Source organism: Sinocyclocheilus rhinocerous, unplaced genomic scaffold (genome assembly GCF_001515625.1).
Source record: "Sinocyclocheilus rhinocerous isolate Xijiao unplaced genomic scaffold, SAMN03320098_v1.1 scaffold605, whole genome shotgun sequence".
Lineage (NCBI taxonomy): Eukaryota > Metazoa > Chordata > Actinopteri > Cypriniformes > Cyprinidae > Sinocyclocheilus > Sinocyclocheilus rhinocerous.
In genome coordinates this window covers 2,533,361-2,553,150 of record NW_015661612.1, presented here as the reverse complement: position 1 = coordinate 2,553,150, position 19,790 = coordinate 2,533,361, and the positions used below count along the sequence as shown (strand labels likewise).

The 19,790-nt window shown below is 35.5% G+C and overlaps 1 protein-coding gene across 1 annotated transcript in view; it reads right to left on the bottom strand.

Moving 5' to 3' along the window:
- The window catches only part of LOC107726451 (myomegalin-like), a 69,760-nt gene extending 60,276 nt beyond the window's left edge, over positions 1-9,484 (bottom strand). The window contains exons 1-3 of the mRNA XM_016536038.1: positions 9,124-9,484; positions 5,720-5,772; positions 3,950-4,017 (exon numbers count right to left, since the gene is read on the bottom strand). Coding sequence (XP_016391524.1) covers positions 3,950-4,017; positions 5,720-5,772; positions 9,124-9,149 — 147 coding nt within the window. The 5' untranslated portion in view covers positions 9,150-9,484. The remainder of the gene's footprint in view (positions 1-3,949; positions 4,018-5,719; positions 5,773-9,123) is intronic.
- Between the last annotated feature and the right edge of the window lie 10,306 nt (positions 9,485-19,790).

The following is a 19,790-nucleotide window of genomic DNA, read 5'->3' as shown; positions in this document are numbered from 1 at the left end:
GATTTATTATAGCTATTTATTATAGTCTTGAATTACAGTACAAAAAGCTAGTAAAAACGATATATAAAGATATAAAGTATAACTTTTTACAAATAACAAAAAGAACCTTTTAATATTCAAACACAATAAAAATGTATAAAGTAAACATGTATCAGAAAGATTAAAGTGCAAACACACAAACATAAAGAATGATAAAGAATGAAAACCTTTTCAATCAATATCTAGTTACCTTTTCTGGGCTGGCATGGTTTGGTCCATATTAAAATGTATTATTAAAATGTTTTTTTTTTATTTTTTTTTATGTGGTTTCATATCGGACTACCGCCCTACTGCCAAGATTCCCAATTTCTTTCTTGCATCACATCTATAGTGGCTACTGCAGTCTTTTCACAATACTTCACAATGCAACCAAATACACAACATATAGGGGTGATCTGTGAGGAATAATACAGTAGAAAACCCTCAGTAAATTAACATGGTGCGTCCAATCTGTAGACAGACATGGTGCAGATTAGATCCAACACTACGTTATCATCATCAACCATGACTGTCTCCAAAATTTACACAGTATGATGGCTCTGTCCCTCTGATGCGGACCACTGATTTACTACAAAGATCTGGCTCGAATTAAGCTGTCTGACCTCGGTTCTCTCACTGCATGCTTGATAGTGCTGATCAGTGAGAGTGTGGGTGGAAAGGAAGAGGAAATGGGGTCAGGGGGTGGATCAAATATTTGCTGTTGTAAAACAAACCAGTAGAGGGCAGTGCAAGACACTCATGGGACTACATGCGCTTTCCATGGCTAAAGTCTAAAAAAAACCTCCCACACAAGATCCATAATTTTAAACGTTTCCGACCGACTCCTCCATCTACATTCTATATAACTTCTATATTGGAAACGAAAGCAATTTAGACTGACTGTATCAAATATCACTCTCATGTCAGAGAGTAAGCCAACAATCCAGATGAATTTGAGTGAGATGAGAGAAAGAAGAAAAAAAAAAATCAAAAGATAGCTTTCCATATGTACAGATCAGGAGAGAAAGGCCACATGTAAGCAATTATAACAGTTCTGACTAAGCAGATATGAACCAGCAGGCTATGATATCCAGCATGTTTGGTCATAATACTGAAACGATTCTCTAAAAGGCCAAAAATGCACTTGAATACATCATGTGCCTCAGTTTATAACATTTATCTCCATCATGTTGTGTATTCCCTCTGCTGGGCTTGTTTCAGTAAGAATTAGCAGTTAAACCCTTAGTCATTTTGCCTTTGTGACATGAATCAAACATGAAGAGCAAAAAAGCATGAATGCTTCAAGGCATGTGTTGCTCATCATGCAGAACATTTTGACCTATTTTGTATCTAAATGAAAAACTAAATGAAGGAGTGCTGCAAAAAACTCAGAAGCTCCAGAAAGACAGAACCAGCTCTTGTTGTCCATTGCTTTCTGAATTTTGGCAACTACTTGCTGAAAAGTACACAGAGGGCCAGGCCACAATGATCAGGTCTTGACAGAACCTGTCAAAAATCTCCACACTCCTGCCAAGTCTTCAAAATAAGGGCAAAATAACAGATTAGCAACTGTGATTTGTACTGAGGTTTTAATAGTGCACAAGCCATCTTTTTATATCAATGTAAATGGCCTTTGTGGTCGGTACAAATAACAGGCAACCATATGCTTTCAATTTCTGAAATGCAGCAAGAAGGGCTATTTGAAGAAGTGTATTTTGATTTTTTCCTTACATTTAACTCTTCTACCTTCCAGTCACACCCACCAAGTTGTTTGACAGTTACAAATTATATTTTGGCAGATTCGTATTTCAAGCTAGTGTGGAAACGATCGGCTCTTCCAACTGACAGATCTGTGGAATACAGGCTAGAGGCCGACTGTGTTCAATAGCATGAATGTTTCATCCATGGAGAAACGATCACTACTACTTATTTACATCTCACATACACACAAAGGTACAACACAAATAAGACACAAATGCACCACACTGGTAGACAACATTAGCAAAAATGCACCAGTGAAAAGTTAAAACATTACAACTAGGTATCAACACAGATGACCTGATTCAATTCAATTCCGATTTCATTTTGATTCGATTCTGATTCATTTGAATATAATGTGCTTTATGTTTTTGATTCGCTGAAAAGAACTAGCTGATAAGAGGTATTTCTTTGTAAATTAAACTACAGTGTTCACATTACCATGTAGCCACTAACAGGGGGATAGCATAAAAGATCTTGGGATTTTAAGAATCAAGATTAATAAACTTAAATAAAATTAAGAATCGGGAATAACGAACAAAGAATAAATTAAGAAATTTATTAAAAATTATATTTTAAAGTTTACATAAAAACATTACAGAATATATTAATGTTGCATTTCCAAAATATTTATTTTATGAATATAATATATAAAAAATATTATATCATAGGTTTGAAAGATTTTACATTTTCACCCAGCCATAAAAAACACTATTAAAGCCTAGTTTCAACTACAGCAGTTTTGAGGAGCATCAGATGAGATTTCTTCATTACAAAGCAGTGAATATGCAGATTTATGAAAATTAAGCTGCGGTTAAATCTGAGTAACTCGGATCCGAATAAAGTGGGTCATAAACAACAGCTAAGACAACTTAAAATTTTTGTCAAGCATTTTGTTATGAAGTACTGATATGTCTTCTTATATTCTTATCTGTGAACTGTGATCTTATTCTTTGGTGTCTTCATGCATGTTCTTCACAAAACGTTTTTCTTTCACAAAGGCCTCTCGTAATTGAAGGTAGCAAGGCTGAAGTTATATCACAGCCATAATACGCTGGCTCCCTTCCCAGAAAGAATTTCGCGTACAGATAAACCACAGCACCGTGTGTACACCAGACATTCCAGATCCTGCTCTGCTGCAGAGTGTGTTTTATGGAAATCACATTAAAAAACACTGCAAAAACCATATGAAGGTTTACTCGGCTGTGCACATACACATGTAGTTGTTGGGACTCTCGATGGATTCCATTGTGTTTACTGGACAACGGCACGGGTAAATCTGATTAGACAGGACAACGAGCTGAAAGAACATGTCAATAGTGATGTTGTTCACAATCAGGCGTTCCCAAAATGAAGTAGGACAGCTTGATGGCATTTTAACATGTCAGAACTGGTACAAGGAGTGATTAGCTACGCAACAAGAGGATGGTTCTGATTACGCTAAAAAACAAAGTATAATATTTACATCTGTGTTTTAAGTAAGACCTCCAACTAGTTTACTTGATCACCGTATCTGCAGGCAAACGCCAAAGATCCACATTCTCAACAGTGAAAAACCACTCAGATGCCTGACAAATGGCTTTCACAGGCTTGCAGTTGCATGCAAACGCTAGTTTTAAAGGGGTCATATGATGCTTTTTTAAACAGCCCTCTACGAACACCTTGGCAATTGAATCGCCATTGGCTAGTAAATTTTTTTGTTTACTCACCAGACTGATAAATATATACATACACATATACATATATACACACATATACACACACATACACATACACACACACATATACATACACACACACATACATACACCAATATACACACACACATATACATACACATATACACACACACATATACACACACATACACAAACACACACATACACACACACACACATATACACTTGTTTGTGAAATGGCACAGTTTTATAAATATCTGAAAGTACACTCTTAACATCAGGCAGTCAAGCATTATAATATGATAATCAATGTTATTTATTGATAGAACTTTTGTAATTAGAATTAAAACTTGATAATCATTTCACGGAGAGTGAAACTCTGATGCGCTCAGTCAGAGAGTGTTCGGCGAGTGAAAATATATCTGAGCTAAACTTATACTTAGCCTCCAACTCACACACTGATCCCTTTAAGGGAAACGAAAGAAAGCACCTACCTGCTCAAACTCTTTCAGGCTATGCATCTGCAGAACAGAGCTCTTCTCTGCATCAGCACTGGAGGAATCTGTTAAAATACAACCAACAGTTAGAATCTTTATAGAAAAAAAATGCTTTCAGGAGATTTTTGCATTATTAATAAGTTAGTAGTAAACAGACAGGTTTCGGGGGGAAAGAGGGAAATTGGATGCTGCGGGCCAGGAGATATTATACCTAAAATATATAATTTATTTATAAAAACAGACATTTTTTTATAATATTTGTTTATTTTTAATAATGATAATAAATTTTTTATTACAAAAATATTATTTCTTTTATTACCATGTCAGCATTGAAAGTCTATATTCATGGCAAAAAATCTATTATATTATAAAGAATTATAATATTATTTTATTTTGTTTTTATTTTATTTGGGAGGAAACAGGGAGACATGGTATGCTGCAGGCCAGACTCAAACAATTAATATAACATTTTATTTATAAAAAATTCTATAAATTATTATTATTAAAGGGGTCATATGATGCTTTTTTAAATATCATTATTTGGTGTATTTGGTGTAACAGAATATGTTGACATGCTTTAATGTTCAAAAAACACATTATTTTTCAAATACGGGGGCGTGGCAGAGTCTTAACTTTGATAAAGAATATCTCTTTGGTTTTGAGACTTTAGTCTTTGCAACTTCAGGGATCTTATCTATGCACAATCAGCTTGTAACACTCCAAAGAGAAAGGAAAACTTGAAATCGCATCATATGACCCCTTTAAGTTATATTTTATTATTGTTATTATTATTATTATTATTATTATTATTATTACATATATTATTTGTTTATTTTATTGCAATGTCAGTATTAAAGGCAAATATACATTTAATTCTAATAATATATTACAATATTATTACATTATATTTGTATTATTAATGTGCTCACACATATCTGTCCCTACACAAACATCCACATACATAAGAGCAGAACTCTGCCAAACCATTACAGACAAAAGTCAGTAGAAAAATTCCAGGAACAGGGCAAAAATTATGTGTTGTTGTTTCCCAGCATGAGAAGAGGAGAGTCCCCACAGGGCATAATCACAGAAACACTGGCAAGGCCCAATCTTCTTGCAGTTCTTTAAAACTATGTCATGGCCTCATTAAAGCTTATTAAAGGACTTTTATTTATTATGTGCCAATGATGTGTATTGGACGTGTGCCTGGGGGTGTATTGGAGATGAGTGCATGGCACAGTCCTGCTGTACTACACATTTACTGTGCCAGAGAAATGTCAAACATGCTCACAGCAAGGTTTTGTGGAACTTTTACTTAAACATAATTAAGTCATTATCTTTATGTTTTTCTCCAAATCATAAAGGTTTTCTTCATTTTTTTTTTCAGAATGTCACTGCCACAGTGTTTTGCAAACTCAGGTTTATGATTAAACAAGTTGTTTTGGTAAAATTTGGGCTTAGGCTATTAAAAAGTCAGTGATTTTACAGTGGGAAAGAGGTAAGAGGGATAGTTCATCCAAAAAAGAAAATACATCATTTATTCACCTTCAAGTTGTTCTAAACCTGTATGATTTTTTTCTTCTTCAAAATAACGTATTTTTGGAACAACATGAGGGCGAGTGAAAATGTTTATTTTGGGGTGAACTGTTCCTTTAAGCACGTCATGAAGTAGTAGTACAACTGTGTTGTGACATAGCATTAAAAATAACTGCACATTTAAATCTTTAGCGTAAAATGGAAGATCTACCAGTGAAATTATATACTTACCGCCCATGTTGATCATGCTCTTGGGCCGGGCCGCTTTATGTCCATTATAGTGTCTGAAAAATACGAGAAAAGATTAACATTTGCCCTCTTGTATAAGTTTAATCTGTTTCTGTTGAACATACCATATTAGGTAAGGCCCATAATTGAACAAAACACTGTTTTTAGGCTCCAGCCATATTTAAAGAAGCAGGCTTGTGAAAGTTTTGCAAGTAATTTTCCTGGTAAACAATGACAGTCTAGTTTTTTACACTTCTGTCTCTGGCATTATTGAGAAGGGTTAAAATGCCAAATATATTTCCATTTCACAAACCTTTTCAGAGTTTCCACGCTAAAGACTCATTTCATGTTAACTGAGTGATGACAGAACACCTGATCATTTTTACTGCCTGATTTGGTCTGCATGTCTGTAACCTGCCATCTGCTTCACATTTGTAATAGATGACAAATAGTCTAGTTTTTTATACCATCTTACACAAAACGATAAAGAAAAAATGGCTCATATCAAACAGACATTATGATGTAAAACTAGACTGCAATGTTAGTATCTGTTGGGACAGCACAGTCAGTTGTACTAATAAACAAATATTCTTTGGGCTTCTCAGTAACACAATGATAATAATAGTAATGCAATTATAATAAGAGGTTATATAATTGCATAATGATAATACTGACATGAGATGTGTGATAAGATAAATTAGAGAAAGTAGCTTTCTCCTTTGTTTGCCCCATTCTTTGATACAAGATAGCAAAGTTCCTAGTTTCTCTAAACATTAATATTTAACCTCCTAAACACATTCTTATTTATTAGTGCCCACAGACTCTAAAACGCTGCTCAGATTGCAAATCATCAGCACAACTGGACACAAGGACATTTGAGACAGACTCATCTTACACATGCACTCAGTGCTTGAATGCTTGGCTTATATTCGAATGACATTGATTTTGTAATTGTGTATTCTATCAGTCTTAAACTTTTTTTTAGGCTAAGGACCCCTTGGTTTTTAGCCAAGCCTAAAATAACATGCATATAGTACCATATTACAATTATACATTTACATAACCTACCATTCAAAAGTCGATAAGATTTTTTTTAAAAATGTTTCAGAGGTCTCTTACACTTACTAAGTCTGCATTTATCCGTTTTATTTGATCAAAAGTACAGTAAAAACATTAACAGCTGAATAACAACTATAATTTAAAATAACTTTTTAAAATATATTTGAAAATATAATCCATTCCTGTGATGCAGAGCTGAATTTTCAACAGCTATTATTCCAGTCTTCAGTGTAACATAATCATTCAGAAATCATTCTAATATGCTCATTTGCTGATCACAACACATATTATTATCAGTGTTGAAAACAGTTGTGCTGCTTAATATTTTCCGCAGTTTTCATACGACATCACACTGTTTTTATGAGACAGCTAAGAATCAGCTGTTTGTTGCTGCATCAGTTAATGGCTTTAAGTAAGTGACAGGCTAATAGGATAATACAGTAAGTTGATGCTCTCTCATGCTCACATGCCTCAAATATCGTAAACATCTGACTGCAATGCAGTTTTTAAATAGCTAATAAGATGTAAATTGAATTTGACATTAACAAATGGATGCTTGTCTGGAAGCAACATGCTGTAAATGCAATGTTGTATATTCTCAATGTTTCTCAGCCCTTTTTATCTCATGTTTACTACCATATTTGGGCTCAGTAAGATTTTTTTATATATTTTGGAAAGAAGTGCTCACCAAGTCTGCATTTATTTGATCAAGAACACAGTAAAAACAGTAATATTATGAAATATTATTATAATTTTAAATAACTGCTTTCTATTTTTTTTTTTTTTTTTTTTGATTTGGTGCTCAATATATATTTTGTATTAAAAACAAAAAGTGGATCCCATTGCAAGAAACAAAAATAATCCACGTCCAGGCACTCACATAGCAGTGTGCATGCGCCCCTGGTCAAGACTTTTTTCTTTAAATATATTTTGTATTATTATCACTGTTGAAACCAGTTGTGCTGCTAAATATTTTGAAAATAAAGATTTTTTTTCATGATTCTTTGATGATACTTGTGAACGGTAGTGTATCCCCATCAGGTTAATGTGCTGCTTTATTGACACCAAATCAGATTACTTTTACTGGTTTAAAGTTTTAACAAAGAAAGGAAAAATCTTAATCTGTGACCTGCTTAAGTACCCCCTGGGGTATGTAAACCCCTGCTTGGGAATCACTTATCTAATTAAAGCAGAAAACTAAAATCTATTTGAAAAACAAACATTTCAATTTACCACTTGATATAACAAATGCAATAAGGATTCTTACTGCTTTGATTTGAAAACAAAACACACACCCAGCGAACGTTCATTCATTAAGTTAGTCTTCCTTTTGTCATATATGTTCAATACCACCACCAAACTATACATCCCGGCTACTTCCTGAAGTCCCATTAGATGATGACTGTCGCACATGAGCTCTTAACACCTATCAGATAAACGGGTTCAGATAATAATACAGGCCAGACATTAGTGCGATAGATGGGGCCATTTCATTTCCTCACTTTGATGTGAGAGACAAAGAAGCAGCTGCCTAATTTACATGATCCATATCAAACCACTTAAAAGATCTCAGTCTCCTAAAAGCCAATGAACATCCATAGCATTATTGGCCCACTGAGAGTGATAGACAGAGGAGTTCAGCAAGCAAAATGAATATAAACAGATGGTCTTCCACGCACAGCTGACCGAGGGTGTCAACAACTTCACCATGTCGGCACGATCCACCCACTAAGGTGTGCATAACATGGGGGATGGGCCTATGCTAATGAGCTTCTAACGTTCCTCTTTGTTTCTGTAAACAGCCACCACTGCAGTAAGATTTTCCATGGAGAAGGAAACATTGCAATTCAACTTCATCACATATAGACAAAACATGCCCAATAGCTTCAGATGCCAAGAAGATCCCTGAGTCATGGCCACCTGCTCTAGGTCACTCATAATCACGCTAGTGGTCAGCTGAGAAATCAACTCCCCCACACTGACAAATGGTGTGCTCAAATGTGAATGCTCTTTAAACAGTGGTATTGCATACACAGAGGGACATAGTTTAGTATTCCCATGCGTTCAGAGTTGCATAAACATAAATAGCATTGAAAGAACTTTCTGTACTTCATTTACTCATGCATGTACCAATGTAATGATTTCAGCCTTACGATGAGGCAAACCAGACATTGTACTCCCACATTTTTTAAATTACTGCAAGTTATGCCTGGATTCAAACTCAACAAACAAATCCCAAAGACATGGTTGGAACACACAGTAATACAACAACAAATTCCTCAAAAACAGAAAGCAAGCTTCTCTCCTGAAGTACATGTTTCCCGCTCTGCTAGAGGTGAATAGCTTACCTGCCACGATACAGAAATCCACTCATCTTTGCGACATCCAAACCACACAAAAGTTGAAAAAGAACAGACAGAAACAAACTCAGCTCCTACAGAGGGAAAAAGCTAGACTCTCTTCTGTGGCTCTGATCTCAATCCAGTGTTTTAGTGAAGAAATCTTCATTTCCAAAGACCAGGCTGGTCAGGAGTCCAACCAAACACAGACACACACATATGCAGGGCAAAGTTGCTATTTCTCTCTGGACGGCAAGCAGGAGACGGTCATCTGACGTGGCAAGGCCAGACCAGCAGTCAGTGAAACACACATACAGGGTTGGTAAGTGGTAAACAGCACAGAGGTGAGGGTACACACACACAGAGCACCACTGGCTTGCCCTGAAAGAATGATCTGTTTGTGCATGCTCAAAGACAGGTTTCTCTGAGTATGAGTGGGGAGGAGGGTGTGTGCATGTGGTTTTCAACTACAAACCACATTGGGCCTTCCTGCCCAGGCTTGAGGAGCATCCTTTAAGTTGTAAATGGGCTATTTTCCCCTATAGCTGTTACTGTCTATATGAGCTGAGAGGAGGAGCGATGAGAGAGGAACACAGGCTCAGACAGGTCTGTAGGTAAAACACAGTATTTAAGAAGATTATCTCTTTCTGCTGAAGATGAGGATTCAGACATTACTAAGTTCAAAAAGACTTTGAAAGTTAAGTCAGCTGTAAAAGACAAAGACAAAAATAAATATATATATAGCACAGACATAACTGTGAGGTTCTGTCTTGCTCCGTGATGATTTATAAAATCCCTAGTGTGTGTGACTAAACTCAAGGAGACCAAAATGGAAATTGCATCACATGCTTTCCAGGGGAGTGGCTGATGAGATGCCTAACAGTTTAGTCAGAGAAATATTCACATTTTCATACTACATGCAATCTCACTGAGAAATGTACTGATATAGCATGACATTTTATGGAAGTTAGAAAGAATACACACAACACACTGCTTTTGAAGGGATAGTTTAGCCAAAATTTTAAATTTTGTCATTATTTATTTACTTATTCTCATGTATTGCCAAACCTATTTGAATTCCTAATGACATTTTTGAAGACAATTAAAATGCAATTAATAAGAACAGGGACTAAAACTTTCAAGCTACAAAAAGGACACAAAAGCACCAAAATAGTATCTTAAAACTGGTCCATATATGACTTGAGTCATTTTTATTGTAGTATTATTTATATACGATTAGAGTATTGATTCATATTTTTAATAATTTTTAGAATATTTCTACTTATCTTTCTTTTATTTTAATTTTAATTTTTTTTGTAATTTTTTACTTAATTATTTTAGTACTTTTTAATTAATTTTAGTGTTTTTTATTTTATTTAAATGTTACGGCAACATTTCTAATTTTTGTCTTTTTAATTCAAGTTTTTCATCGAACATTTATATTTCATTTTATTTTAGAAACTATATTTAAAGTCATCTGAAGTCATACAATGAGAAACATGCCAAAATGTAGGTTATGTTGTCACAGAAAATTTTTACTTCCATCATAATTCTCAGAATTCATAAGAGTTCATGATAGAACTAGCAATATCCAATTCATGAATGAATCATTATTTTGAGTCGGATATTTTAAATGAATGGGATGATTCCATTTACAAAACCAATCTGAATGATTAGCTCTCGAAATCGGACTGATATGATTCTCAAGTTCAAATTAATGGCTTAATGATTTATTCAGATCTATTAAAGGGATAGTTCACCCCAAGTAGAAAATTTTGTCATTATTTACTCACACTCCACTTGTTCCAAACCTGTATGAGTTTCTTTCTTCTGGTGAACACAAAAGAAGATATTTTGAAGATTGTTGGTAACCAAACAGTTGATTGTAGCCATTGACTTCCATAGTACTTTTTTCCATTTAATAGCTCACTGGAGCAGAGAATTATTAGTAAATAATGGCTTGAATAATTAATTAAATTCCACTCTGTTACTAGGACTTCAAAAAGGTGCTTAGGGTTATTTTGAAACTTGAAAGAAAGAGCAGCAGAAAGTTTTTTTGTTTTTTTTTGGGATTCCGAATTATATAAGGGTTAATAAAAGATGACAAAATTGTAATTTCTGAATGAACTGCCCCTTTAAATGAAGCTTCTCAGAACAGTTATGTCACACTTTTTCCCAAGGTACAGACTGACACCAAGAGCAGCGCGAGAAATGCCATTCGGGCATGTTACATAATTACAAAATCTTCCCCCAGTTAAATAATTGACATTGGAAGAGCCTGCTAACTGCTCATCATCATGTGTTCATAATCAGCTACATTTTATTCCTTATTAAGCCTGCTGTTAAGTCTTCTTGCAGGCCTGGGAAATGGCACGCATTACTCTTTCAAGACAAGCCAGCATGTGACTGTGTTTGGACACTCTGAGAGGTTTCTCGTCAGTTCAACAGAATGATTAAAGATGCTTTGACATTCAAGGAGAAAGTGAAACTTAAGATAGATAAAGAATATATGAAATGTACAGAAAGAATCACTCTAAACCTAAGTATATTTCCAATAACAGCGAAAGAGGTAGTGTATCTAAACCAGGAGCCACGGTGACCCTGTAATTACCACTGAGACTGCACTATGTTCCCACCCTTCAATCTGAAATCCCTGTGATTGAACAGCTGCCCAGGACCAGCTGCTGGGTGTACGACTAACGGAGAACCACAAGTCACACAGGACTCTAGAACTAAACCACAAACAGCCCATATCAGAAAAGTGGATTCTTTCATAGTGAGCACTTTGCCTCAGAGCAGGTGATCCTAACAGCTATTACATCACTACATCCCGTATTTTTATAGACCATAAACATATAGCAACAGGGCACCCTTTTATCCCATAATATTTTTGAAACATAATGTGAGTGAAATTTTTTCAAGCATTAAGACATCTATGACCTCACATGTTATGGTTACATTTACCAATCATTAGACAGGGCCGGCTACAGCTATTATTATTTAATCATTTCACTGGTGGAATTGTTCATGCTTCTATGTCTTGTATATAATGAATTTGCAGCACTGACAGGGACATTCTGGGTTGCCATATGTGTAGAATGAATCCAAGGCAATCCCTGCACTGGCTGATTAGAAACAGGACATGTCCTTCGTTGTATATATTCGTCTGTGTGTAAGGGGGAGGGAGGCGATGGACTCCGTAATTAACTCTGTCACATTTATTACAAGCTGTTAATGAAGTTGTATAACTCCTACAATTCCTTGCTACACGTCCATCTGCGACAGTAGAATTAGAAGCAGACATAATATTATGTCAATTACAATTAGAAAACCATTAGGAAGCAGATGCAATGCTAAGAAAGCCATTATCAGTATCTTTTTAACATTCCTACTCATCAAGCACCGAAAATATTAACAGAAGTAAAATGACATTGAGATAACATCAAACAGCTGCTCTCACATATGCTGTAGCATTTATTGGCAATTTTGAGAAGAAAACAAATGTGCCTGAACACAAATTGTGACTACAAACATTAGTAATATCCTATAATAGCTGTAGTTTACTCCTAGTTTAGATCAAAATCTAACAGAACGTACACAAACACTGACATAACAATAATGAGGACAAATTGTGTCTCAAATGGCAGTTAAATACAGGCAAAATAAGTTTTATTGTTTAAACTGAATCTTAATTTTAAACAAATATTTAATAATTAAAATTAAAATAATTAAAAATGTATATATTTTGCAGCTTTCAAGTGGAGTTGGAAATATCATATTTTACGAGTTCTGAGCACATGAATCATCAAGCAAAGTCATATTGAGTATTATATATAAAAATTAATGTAAACTAAATAATGTGTTATTTTTACAACTTCAATGCATGACCTGTTGTAATAATAACAAATGCCCAAATTGTAAGTAGGAGCTTCCCATGTGCACTTGAGGGCAGATTATGTCAAAATTGTGATTTTTCTATGATTTTAAATAGTAGTTTAGTCAAAAAGGTGAAGACCTCTGAAGTGGGATGGGCCAAAAATCACCACTGTAAGGAGACATACAGACATTTAAAACTAGCATGCCAGGATTCATTTGTGCATGTAATGGTCCAAAAAAGTAAGGGGGCACTAATATTATTTTCTCTAACATTTGGTTACACATCACTTCCTCCCATCGTTCTTATGCCTATTCAATGGAGCAGTTTCAGCATCCAAGACAAGCACCTGATAATAAGTGGTATTAGTATCCTTATCCTTATTATTCTTAATTCATAAAGAGCAAAAAAGGTCAAAGAGCACTGAACCCCACATGAACAAACACAGAATATCCAAACTCATCAGTATGACAGTATACAAATAAAGAAGTCAACACATGGTCCAGCGAGGTGTTGTGGTCATTATTTTGTTCATTAACCCTTTGCAGCTTATAAAACAAACAAGTCTTCAACTGTGCAGTGGACACACATGAAAAACAACATCTGTTCGCCATCAAAAACAACGTTTTTATTATATATAGCCTACGTTGATATAAAATAAGATAAACCCAACCACTGCATTTAAAACTTGCTTTTATACACTGAGGACTCGCAGACATACCTTTCAGCATCTCTCTGTTATCGTTCATCACACGGTGCCCAGTACATATTATTGGTCCATCTCTCACGCGCCTCCTCGTATATCCACAATAACGCGTGGGATCAAACCGTCAAATTACGGTATAAATTAACCTGACACTGTGTCGCAGATGTCAGAAAACCAGTCTCATAGCTTCGAATGCAATATGAGGATGCGCAGTTAATTGTCATTGGTGTAGAGCCAGTGCAAGCAAAACCCACCGCGGTCCATTACACTGCTGGCAGCGCTCCGGATATCGCAAGCGTCAGGAGATGCTGCGCGAGAACCATATCAAAGGAGTCTCGTGCTGATTGTGCCTTCATCACTCTACAATTAAAACAAGCGTTCACCGTGTGCTTGTGTTTGCCGTTAATAAGGTCACTTATTACAGATAAATTTTGGTTAATGTCATTATTGTGTAGGTTAAATACTGAAATATTGGGGGGGATTCTTTCCCGAAACGACGCTATTGACGAACCTGTAGGCTATCTATAAAATTTACCATGACAACTACTTTCTTCCATAAATGTTACTACAGTTATTATTTAACTAAAACATAACCAAAATCTATTAGAAGCTGTTTCTTTATTTGTTTTAAAATAAAATTAAACTATACAATAGGATTCGCATAGTAGCCTATGTCATTTTTTTAGCCTCACCGAAAACACAATCGCAAGACTGTTTTCAAACAGGTTTCCAACACACGGTCTGCCATTGGTCAGAAAAACAGGTAGTTTGGCCCAAAGTCGCGCCATTGGTTGAGCGGATTGTCATTTATTATGTCCAGCCCAATAAGGCCACTTAAACCACAGATTTAATTCTGGTTGTTGCTGTCACGTTTAAAGGAGGTAGGATACACTGTATTGACAATACAATTCAGAAAGAGTAAAAAAAAAAGTCTTATATCGTCATCAGGCAAAAAAAAACGTTTCCTTTATTCTTTTATTTGCCATTTATTTTTAAAAAAGTACAGTCTGGACCGGAAAAGCATCTTCAGAACCAGCTCTCTATATGGCTGTGCTAAATAAAGGCGTAGATTACTTTAACACAGTTGGTCATTTCTGGCAGTATTTTGAGAATGAATTAAGGACAAAAGCTTAAAAAAAGACATCCATATGTAAGCATGAATTATTTAAGGAAAACTGTTGAGTTACATCCTGGTTACATAACTAAAGGAACAGAATGAAGTAACTTCTCTCTCTCTCTCTCTCTCTCTCTCTCATCTCATGAAGAGGGGAGAAATGAAAGACAAGTAAGTAAAAAAGAAGGGAGAAAAATTATGGAATAGCTCACATAGCTACAGGATATCAACAAAGTATACAGTTATTGGTATGGTTGTAGAGGTGAGTTAAAGAGTTTGGTTCAGGTCACATGTGGCACATCTTTTTTTTACTAAAACCTCAGATGTTTAAAGGTGTTATTAACCTATTTCTAAGATAATTACAGATTGTTGCTTCACATGAGTCAGTTGAACACTGAGAAAAGAGATTTTAGCATATTTTGGCTCTCTGTTTCTCTTTTTGGCAAGCAAGGAAACAATTTTTGCTACTGGAGCAACACTTTACTTGAAAAGCATAATTATGTGTTAGTTCATTTACCAAACAAGCCCAACCTTCAAAATTTACCCACAACAACATGGAAATAAACAAATTGTTGTCAAATGTTTTGGGGTCACGAAAAACACATGGTACCTCTGCCACCCACAGCCATCTAAAAGCCATGCTTGCTGCTGTTTTCTGAGCATTTTAAGGCCACCTTGTGGCCATGATTTGTTAAAGCACACCATTAGATTCACAGGGAAACGGTTTTACAAGTCAATTTCATTCGATTTCCTAATAATTATTTCAGACAGCCAATTTATTGTCAGTTTATTAGCTTCCAGTATGAGGAAATGCACTTTTCTGACTATGGAGGTAAGCTCACGCTGTATAAGAAAAAAAAATGGCAGAAAAATGGATAATGTCCTGGCAGAAAATTACCAGTAGCCTTACCGTTAAGTTTTCAGACATTTCCTTCAATGCTAAAACACAAAGCAATGCAGAGTGTAATTCAAAACACCTGTGAAAAATCCATACAGAAAATTCATTCGTATTAACACAGTACATTCTGCCATATTTTTTTTCGGCTTTTTGAATTTGAGTTTTCTTAGGCTGATGATACATGGGGCAACTTTTTGAGCAATTTTGCTTGGGGACTTTCCCATTGAGAATGGGTAACAAATTTCTATCTGGATACTTTAGATCAGTCATGGGCCCTGTGTCTCACCTGGTTGCCCATTGACAGCAACATTGCCCAAAGTTGCCCGGCGACATTGCTCAAAAAGATGCCCCGTGTATCATCAACCTTAGATTGCAGAAAAAATCTTGTACAACTTCAGGCAATAAGCACATACAAAAAGTAAAAGTACATTCAAGTCTTAAAATACATGTACAAACATCTGAGACCACTTTTATATTTTAAATCTGGAGATAAATAGGAGGTTTTAAGTTTGAGAAAATAAAAACAAAAGAAATTGAGGAGAAAAGGAAATTTAATTTAAATATATAAAATTAAAAAGAAATATTTAATATTCTGCACTATTTTTTGGTCACTACTCAATTACTTTAATTACTTTAAAAAATTGTTATGCTCATAATATTATTTATCATTAAAAATATATATATCGTTACATATTATTTTTGTAACTGCAAACTAGAAGCATTTTCACTAGTGCTCTTAGACATTGACCTTTCTGAATTTGTGTACAGCCTTACATGTTTAAAGAACAATTTATGACAGAATGCATGAGTCAGAGGGGTTTTTGGGTGGGCTGTCATTAACTGGCCCCTCCCTGTTTTACCCAGTCATCACTCTGTCCCTCAGTTGTCCCCGGGTTTGTTTGGAGCTGTCATAACAGCCTGTGATTCGTCAGCCATTCTTCAATGTCTATGTTAATATTACACTCTGCCCTCCGTGTTCACAGGCTCCCATTTTTGTTTTTCTAATTATCGATCTGCTCGCTGTCATGGTAACCCCTGAGGGAAGAACACATGTGGAGGTGAAATGGAGCCCAGAGTTGGCAGCGAGTGAAGTCCAGCGCACGAAAAGGGGAAATGCACCAAATTCCACTGTGCTCCCCTCAGAGCAGCAGAGCTGGAGCGCAGGCTGCTGTTCCCAATGCAAGAAAAGCCTTATCTGGACAACAAAGCACATAGATGGGTAGTTTTTATTTCAATGACATGGATGCTAACTTGCTGTGGATTATTTTGGCTTATTATTTTTTAAATAATCACACATACATAGTTAGCCAAGAGCTTGTAACACTCTAAAGAGAAAGGAAAAAATGAAATCGCATCATATGACCCCTTTAATATTTGAGCAAACGGTGTCTCTCTCTTTCTCTCTTATGTTGGATTCATTTTAGTGAATCCCCTCTCTCATATGTAGAGTTGACAAGTCTGATTAATTCTAGTTTAGTGAATTGATTCATCCCAAATGATCCTCTTATGGAAGCCCGTTTCCGCTACTAAATAAAAAATAAAAGAGGTAATTGCGACTTTTTATCTCACAATTCTGACTTTTTCTCAGAATTGCGTGATACAAACTCGCAATTCTGACTTTTTTCCTGGCAATTCTGACTTTTTTTCTCAGAATTGTAAGATATAAACTCGCAATTCTGAGAACATATCAGTCTTTTTACCCCCCTCAAAATTGGACTTTAGGCCTAACTCGCAATTGCGAGTTTATATCATGCAATTCTGAGAAAAAAAAGTCTGAATTGCGAGATATAAACTCGCAATTGCCAGAAAAAAAGTGATGCGATGAATGAACGACTCAAACCCGAAGACTCGAGAGATGAACTAATCAATTCTCTTTCCGGCTCAGACTGCATTGGTTAAAGCTTATGGGGCTGTCACGTGATGAACGAACGACTCAAACCTGAAGACTTATCAGATAAGAGGTGTGGTGAGCTAATCATTGACTGAAGACCCAGGTAAACAATGAATTAATCTTTTCTGTTTCTTATAGCAGTTTTGTATTGTTTGTAGTGTGATCAACGTTTGCGTAAGTAGTAGACGTGTTAGGGAAGTAACACGTAACATTTTAATTATATTTTGCTAAAATGAACGAAATGAACGAAATGACTCGAAAAAAGATTCGTTCATTTTGCTGAACGAGACTCAAAGGTCCGAGTCGGTAAAATGATCCGAACTTCCCATCACTAATGTAGTGTTGGAAAGTCCCATTCATTCTAGTGAATTGATTCGTTCAGACTGTTCATGTAAATGAACAGATTCACAAAAGTGAATCATTGATTCGACTCCCTGTGCTATGTAGGCTTCTATATATTTGACTTGGTTATGTAAATTAGGGTGTTTTTATTGTATTTAGTATGAATTGACCTATTCAGGTTTGATACTATTATCCTAACTGAGATTCATTCAGAATCCCTCATTGTTTTTTTGTGCCAACAAAATATAGCTCTGATTAAATTACAAATATTATTTTTGATTTATAATAGCAATTGTTGAAATTATAATGAAGAATAATGTGTTTCCAAATTTAAATTTGCCAAGCTGAGAAAGAATAATTCTAGCACATGAAGACATGAAAGTTAGAGTTGGATTTCCTTTGTTTCTGAAACCGATGATTCTCCATCCCTGGAAGCCAAAAGAGGTCCATTGGTGCATAATTCCTGTCTAAAGACATTCTTGAACATTGCAGTGTAATATTTCATTCATTCAAAAGGCGGTGGAATGCTTTTCATTAAATGCAGACAGATGGTTACTAGGTTTTCCCTTAGTGTAAGAGCTGAATATGAGCCAAGACCTCATGCTCACCTGTGGCTTTCGGGGCTGCTTACTTTCAATGAATGCCAATATAAAAACATCAACAAACTGAGTTTTAAATACTTGCGCATATCTTTATGAGCCAAATGATTTCCAAGCCTCACAGGGTAGGTGCTTGAAAAATGTTACAATTTATTCATAAAGAGCTAGTCTTATATAAATATACTTTTCATTAATAATGTTAAACAAAGCCTATATCTCAAAAGTCACGTATGGTCTCTCTAAATTTTAAAACAGGCTCCAGATGTGCTGAACATAACTTAAAATTATTAATAAACACGTTTGATATAATATACAGTTACAGACATAAGGAATGTTATGTTCATTAGTGGAAGTGAAAGTGGGGACCCAGTTTTACCAGTACAGTTCTGTACATCTGCACCACAATACAGTTTCTAAAATCCCATCAATCCCTGTTCTCACATCAAAGCCTGCAGCGGATGGCTGAATGTTCTTACAACAAGCCTGCTGATCATAAATGATTTCTTTATTTGTTACATTTGTGGATTGTGTATAGGCAGTGCCAACACTCAAGATGAATGCTGCGAGTTCAGTAAGCTCAGTTCTGAGATAGGAAATGACATGGACAGGATCCAAAAACATTATGCCATATGTAGAACATTAAATTACTTAGCATTATAATTTAGGTTTTTTAATGCCGATGTGTGCTCAAATATAGTGTATTGAGCCAATTCATTCTGGTATTTAACCGTGCAAATTGTTCACATAGAACATGTTTTTGCATTCCACTGCACTGCTTTTCCCTTGTTTTTCTATATAAACATGTGGAAAACGTTTTTGCGCATGACATGACGTTCTAAAAACATGGCGCTCAAGTTAAAATAATTATGCATTTAGACTTGTTTTTCGTCCCATTGCCTTGAGTGTTCTATGTGAATGGGTGCTAAAGTGTAAAAAGGGCCAGTTCACTTTTTTCTGTGCTGCTTTTTAATTGTTTTTCTACACAAACGTGCTAGACGAGCATTTTTGATAGTTTGGCTGCCTCCCACTGATTTTTTTTAGCATGTAGCATGATTTTTTAGTAAGTTTTTACGATGCCATGTTAAAGGCAGAGTAAGTGATTTCTGGTAGCCAATGTTGATATTTGAAATCACCAAAACAAACACGCCCCTACCCCAAAAGGGTCTTGCCCCTATTTTGATAGCTCCGCCCCACATATACGTACGCAACCCAGGCAACGATTAGTTCTGTGAAACAAAGCAAAACCAATATT